Source organism: Megalops cyprinoides, chromosome 2 (genome assembly GCF_013368585.1).
Source record: "Megalops cyprinoides isolate fMegCyp1 chromosome 2, fMegCyp1.pri, whole genome shotgun sequence".
Classification (NCBI taxonomy): Eukaryota; Metazoa; Chordata; class Actinopteri; order Elopiformes; family Megalopidae; genus Megalops; species Megalops cyprinoides.
Window position 1 is genome coordinate 29,637,985 of NC_050584.1, and position 7,016 is coordinate 29,645,000.

General features: G+C 45.1%; 1 protein-coding gene across 1 annotated transcript in view; it reads right to left on the minus strand.

Moving 5' to 3' along the window:
* Positions 1–2,187: 2,187 nt before the first annotated feature.
* The window catches only part of LOC118770257 (GTP-binding protein REM 2-like), a 10,665-nt gene continuing 5,836 nt past the window's right edge, over positions 2,188–7,016 (minus strand). The window contains exons 4-5 of the mRNA XM_036517825.1: positions 5,054–5,231; positions 2,188–2,779 (exon numbers count right to left, since the gene is read on the minus strand). Of these exons, the coding sequence (XP_036373718.1) occupies positions 2,481–2,779; positions 5,054–5,231 (477 nt within the window). The 3' untranslated portion in view covers positions 2,188–2,480. The remainder of the gene's footprint in view (positions 2,780–5,053; positions 5,232–7,016) is intronic.

Below are 7,016 nucleotides of genomic sequence, written 5' to 3' on the forward strand. Positions count from 1 at the left end.
CTCACCCTTACATAGCAAGTAATAAAGAAATGTGTAAATCTTGGATTTTTAATAAAAAAAAAATAAAAAAAACGTAATAACTTATTTATTTTTAGGACCATGCCAGGAAACGTATGACGTATGAATGTTCAAACCCAGCATCAAATCAAGGGAGGTAAAATACGTCTTTTGTTGTATGCACGGGACGTCTATTTCCAGGTAAGCACTACTTGTGGTCAGAATTGAATGATGTTATGTTTGCTGGTCTGGGAGTGTTGTTAGCCCGGTCTAATACTGTTGCTCATTTACAGAAACATGAATGGATACACTTCCGTTCTCTTGTCTTGGAAGTTGATCTTTATAAGACCATCTGAGCATCTGGGGTAGCAGTGTAGTATATTGTAGTAAGGAGTAGGGCTTGTATCCAAAAGGTTGCTGGTTTGGTTCCCCACAGGGCACTGCTGCTGTACCCTTAATTGGGCAAGATACCTAACTTGGAATTGCCTCAGTAAATATCCACCCATATAAATGGATAACATGTAAAAATTGTACCCTATGTAGGTTGCTCTGGATTAGAGTGCCTGCTACATGACAATAATGTGAGGTAATGTAATGATAAATGAATGTAACGTTTCTTGTGCTTCCCGTTACCTGTTTGCACCCAATGCCGTGTGGGCACAGACCAGTGTTATTTATTTAGTTATGTAAAGCAGCCGGTTTGAGTAGTGTGTTGAAAATGATGGTCCTCACAGTGATCACAAGTGGACTTTAGGTATCTGATAAACAGCAAGTAAACAGTAACAGCATCACCACAAAAGATTTCACCCAAAAACACTCTACGCATGCACTCCTGCACACACACGCACGCACACGCACACGCCACCACCACCACCACCACCACCACTACCACCACAACATCACACAAATGAAAAGAAAAGAAATAAGAGACCTGTCTGTCCTTTCAAACAAAATGCATTTTTATTTTGTCCTGCATGTGAAGAGTACGGCATTTTACAGCAAGTGACCGATGCATTTCACTGCCACAGCGTGGTCACCGTGAGATATTTACAGGTATTTACTCATAAAAATTATGGGATGGAAATGACTGAGGAAGGATGCCGTAATTCAGTGAGTAATCCAGTTAGAAATGCACTCGGTCTCCACACAGATCCCACATCACTCCCCTATGAACTCTGCTGCCTTTCCTTCAAAAATATGGCTGCTCCCTCGTTGCTGCACTGCTGACGACACCAGAAAAAGTCACAGAAATAATATTTCTCACCTGAAGCTTATTCTTCTTAAAATCAGAAAGTAGATCATTTTTCTCCTCTGTGTGTGTATGTGTGCGTACATTTTTCTCATTTCTAATATACAAAAAAAACCCCAGCAATCTGCTCAAGTCATCGCTTCCCTTTTCTTATTCCAAATTCCACTTTATTTCTCAAAGGCTCTTCTAAAAATAACATTTCTAGACAAAGAAAATGAAGGAACGTCACCATATTAAAAAAAAAAAAAACTACACCTGTGAAGATGTACAGTGACACCTAAAAGGTAGGGTCCAAAACTTTATGATGCCTCAACAGAAGATGAACCTGACTGCTAAATTACTAAGTATTATGCAGTGTATTTAGTTTCAGAGTGGGTATTTCTTGGGGGGGGGCATTTCCCTACATACTCTAGAGTCATAAAACTGATGGTTTAAACAGAGACTAAATTGATAGTTGGTGTACATGCGTTGGTTGACATCTATGTGCCTCACTCCCTTCTCCTTCATCATAGATTATACTGGGTGTAAAGGGAGGCTGAATTGTCTATCTTACAGGATTCTTGTTTTTTGATTTTTTTGGGTGCTTCTACGCTGTACATTAAGCCCAACTGTCTGTGACAGTATACAGCAGGGGTATTTTTGGGATATTTGGTTAATATCATCATCATTCTTTGCCTTTTTAGTATTATCTTTCCCTCTGTTCCATTCATCTATACTTTTTCCACACTTCCTCCATCTTTCATTCCAAACTCATCCTTTCCTCAATTAAGGTTTTTTCTTCCCCAGCTTTTCTCCCCCCCCATTTCCCCATCTCTCCCAAGCCCACAATCTTTTTTACTCATCTATCTTGCCTGTGATCTTCCCTTTCTTCCACAGCTCCATTGTTTTCTGTTCATTATGCACACCTGTCTAACCTCTCCCTCTTTTCTTCTTCTTTCCTTCTCCCTGCTCTCTTTCTCCCCTCCTCTCTCTTCCTCAGTACCTTTGTCCCTTTCTCCCTCTCTTTCTAGCAAGCACACTGTCTCCATCCCCCTCAGCTTCAAATTCAACGGTGCTTTATTGACAGGACAAACCAAAGGACAATGGACAAACTATAGTTCTCTCTCTGTCCCTCTCTGTCTTTTCTCATCTCCTTATACCCATTCTAACTCCCTTCCCTTCCCTCTCTCTCTCTCTCTCTCTCTCTCTCTCTCTAACTCTCTCCCTCTCTCCCTCCCTCTCTTTCCTCCCTCTGTCACAGAGCCCCCAGGTCATGGCAGGAGCGTGACTTCTGCCTAAAGAACTTGCCCCCCTCCCTCTCCCTCTCCTTCTCTCTGGGGTAGCGGGGGACCAGACTAGAGAGGAAGCGTTTGGCCTTGGTGGTGAGGCTCTCCCTCCGCTCCTCTCCCGAACCCCCACTGGCACCCCCAGGCCCCTGGGGGAGGCCCCTGGCGGCTCTCACCGCCCCCTCCAGCAGCTCTGAGGTGCGGTGGTCCAGTGAGGCCGAGAGCTCCAGGTACTGGCAGTCAAACAGGACGGCGCTGGCATGGGCCTCTGAGGGGTGCAGGGCAAGAGAAAGAAGGCATGGAGGAGAGACAGAAAAAGATTATTCGAACAATACAAACACACATATGACCATATGATGCAATGCCTTGCTGCCAACTTGAAATAAACACATCCAAACACATTCACATTGACACAAGTGCTGGGACATCTAATGCCCTTAATCTCAGCCTAGATAATAAAAAATGCACTGAACACATGATCTACTGCTACTTCTGCCCTCAGTGGTAACAACACCTGGCCCTGCTTGAGTAGTACAGCCATGTCTGGGCTCTGGAAATAAATGCAGATCTCTGCTGGGAAATGAAGGGAGGGCAGCACCAACCCAATGAAGAAAGAATGGACCAAAGAAAAGCCAGGTAAAACAAAGCGCAGAATATTCTGACTGTCCGCTATAGTACTATAGATGATACAATATGAATACATGTAACACATATAAACAATATAAATTATATATATATATAGTATGTATACGTATGCATACTACATATAGTATGCATATGTATACACATATATCATGATACATATCATCAAAAACAAACATGTTGCACAATGCATGCAGGTTTATATTGAGCTAATATTATTTTAGAAAAGGGCTGCTTAAAATGTGAAAATGGCAATCCAGCTGTCACCACAAATCTCCCCAAAGCTGAAAAATGAGCTCTGAAACAGTGCCAGTGTGGCGCACACACCAGAGATTAATTTTATATTCAACATGGAAAATTCTACTGTCATCAAGATTTCTCATCCAACACGATACAAGCTGCCTTTATCCGTTGTGTCCTCATTTTAAATTCAACATTACGATTAATTATAGTTTCCAAGGTGTAAACCATTTTCCATTCAGCATCAATGCTAATGCCAGGCTTTACACAAAGCCAATTTACACAAATTTCCTGAAGTTCTCTTTGGCCCAGCACGGCTCCTGTCTCTTCTACCTAACAGAACAACAGCTGCCGTGTCTGGGTGTACGTCTGTGTTTGTGAGAGTGTGTGTGTGTGTGTGTGTGTGCGTGTGTGTGTGTGTGCGCTTGGGCTTGTGTGTGTCAGTGTCCCTGACTGTACGTGGGTGTAGATTTGTACGTGGGTCTGTGTGTGTGGGTGTGTGGCCTTAATTTCTCTCTCTATCGAGAAACTGTGAAGTCTCATGTCAGACATATGCGTGCACACACACACACACACACACACACACACACACACAGAGTTTAAGGGGCTAAAACACTGAGGAAAATAAAAGTGACAGTGAAACAGAAAGTGGGAAGGAGGAGACATCTGCAGAGGCAATTGCACTAATTTGCACTAATTAGAACCGTATTCATTAATTAAAGACGAAATGGTCTGTGACAGAGACGGAGGGGGAAACAGTGCGCCCCCCCGTCCGAGGGGGATTTTAACACGACGCGCAAGCGCTGCGTATCTTTAATCTAAAGGCTCTGAATATGATTAACCCGGCATGGCCAGCCTGTGACACAGACTCAGAGCTTTACCCTGCGTCAAACTCCAGCTGTGGGCAAACGGCCAGCAACTCACAGTGCTCACAAAGCAGAAAGGTCAAAGGTCAGGGTGAGAAGGGACTGGCATCTGCAGAGACAGAGACAAACCTGACCAGACGTCATTAGCAGCAAACGCCTGCGTCAGGGCGATCTTCAGATGGGCATGAGGGTGCTGTTCATTAGGCCCTTAAATCCCCTCTCCCCCACACACATCCACTCACACACACTCACCCTCACATACACTTACACTCACACACACACACACTCACACACACACGCACACAATCACACACACTCACACTCATACTGAAGTATCTGGTCTGTCAGAGTACAGACTGTATCAAGCCTCTCTCTCATTTCAGTGTTAATATATGCACTCATATGCGTATACACACACACATACAGAGCGCACTCCCACCCAGCTCCCAAACGCGTGTAGGCAAAGCTTGCTGCACTCAGCTCAGACGCAGCCCTGCACTCCCACGGCGCAGGGAGGGGGTGGGAGGACTCCTGTCTTTACTGCGCTTTCTCTACAAATCCCCCCACGGCACATCACATGCCAATACAGCGGACAGGAGAGCGGGGCTCTGGGAAAGCAAAAAGCTAAGGAGCTGACACACACTTTTCACAGCAACATCAAGACGAAGATGATAAACCATGAGGATAGGGAGGCCTACAGTCGGCCACGGAACCCCCCGCTGAGAGCACAAAAAAATAATGAGAAAAGAACACACTGAAAATTTCTGAGAAAAGGAGATGGAGAGACACGCCACCTTCGGCGCTGACTTCCCGTGACCTGACCAGGTCGCTCTTGTTGCCCACGAGGATGATGGGAGTCTGGGGCTGGGTCTCCCTCAGCAGGAGGCGGAGCTGGGCGGTGCGGTGGAAGCTTCGCCTGTCTGTCACGGAGAACACCAGCACACACACCTCACACTGCAGGGTGGACAGGTCCTGGGAGGGGGGGTTTGTAGAAAGTGTGTGAGAGAGAGAGAGAGGGAGAGGGAGACGGAGGCGAGGGGAGATGGAGAGAGGGACAGGGAGAGGGGGTGAGAGGGGGTGAGAGGGGAGAGGGGTAGGGAAAGAAGGAGGCAAAAAGGGAGAGGGGAAGAGAGGAGAACGAGAGAGAGGAAGAGAGGAGAGAGAGAAATGCATAAATAAAGCTCGGAGAAGCTCACCAAATTACACAAAGCAAAGCTCACTGAACTGCACATAACAACTGAACTGAACTGAGTGTGGCAAACCGGCAACAGAAGGACAGAACTCTCCGTCAGCTGAGAAAATTAAGATGCAGAGGGAGGCATGTTACTCTCATCCCCTTCAGAGTGAGAGCAGACTTCAGAGGGGCTCCTCAGAGGCTCAGCTGGTGAAGGCGCTCACTCCGAGCGTAGGCCGAGCTCCACGGATAACTCAATCTCAGGTCCAGAGCTGCCTTGTTAGGCGACGATGACTGAGAGTCCACTGTGATAGGATGTAACTGGCTCCCCACTCTGCCAGGGCAGGGGGGATTGTGTCAGCCAGGGTCTGCTCTGGAGGACTCATAAGCCTCATCAACCAGCTGTTTTCCAATTGGTGTTTGCTCTCCTGTGTGTCACTGCCATATTTTATCCACAAATGTCCTGATAAATTTGAGTAAGCTAGTAAGTTCTCCTGGTTTCGCAGGGCAAATATTGGCTTGGACCTGACTGGCACCCCATGGGCAGGAGATGAAATTTCAGGGAAGAATAAACACCCAGCAAAGAAAAAAAATCAAGATCTTATTTATTCAAGATATTATACAAATACACCCTGCTCTAGGCTAGCAGGACTCCAGTGAGGAATAACACAATTAAAGCCCAAGTCAAACCGAAGCCTAAAACTTTGCCACAGGTCAATAAAACAAATCAAATCAACGGTAACTTTTCATGACCAAAGTACACAGTAGCAGGAAATGCCCTAACTGTTGTAAAGTGTAAACTGTTGAAAGTAGAGTAAAGTAAAGGCGAATCCTGACCAAATATCAGCACAGTGACCATAGCCTAGTCAGTGTGACAAAACCACACAAGCAAACCTGGCACCCCAAAGAAAACATATTATATGGTCACTGTGACACAAGACAGGTTGAGACAGGGGTGCACTTCCTCTTGTATAACAGAAAGTACACACACATTCAAACAAACACACTGGCTTGTGAAATTACAAGCACTCAGATGATCAAATAAAAAACGTGTTACCTTAGGGACGCAGACAGCCACTTACTCAGAACTTCACTGATACTAAATGACACTGATGTAAATTAACAATGCCACATTTTGTCACTGTCATTCTGTGTCAGTGCCATTCTGTGTCAGTGCCTCCAAAGTGTCAGTGGTGCTTTGCCGCACTGACACAGAATGGCACTAATCTAAAATGACAATGGCGTGGAAAGAAACTGACACAAAATAACCACAGGTGACACTGACACAAAATGACACTGACGTAGAAGGGCACTGACACAAGAGAACACTGGCATTTCAAGACAGTGTGAATTGAAGGAGTTTTGTCTCAAATGTAAATTAAACTATTACCAAACACTATAAGCAAGTATATGTAAATATCACTATTAATGTTAGTGAATGACAAAGATTTAAAATAGAAAAACAAGTCAGACAGTCAGAGAGAGCACCTCATCTCCAAATTTGTGAGATTTGCAGATACAGAGAGAGATCCCACTGTTGCTTGGTGAGGGACACATGGTCCTCCTGGCTGCAATACATAGAG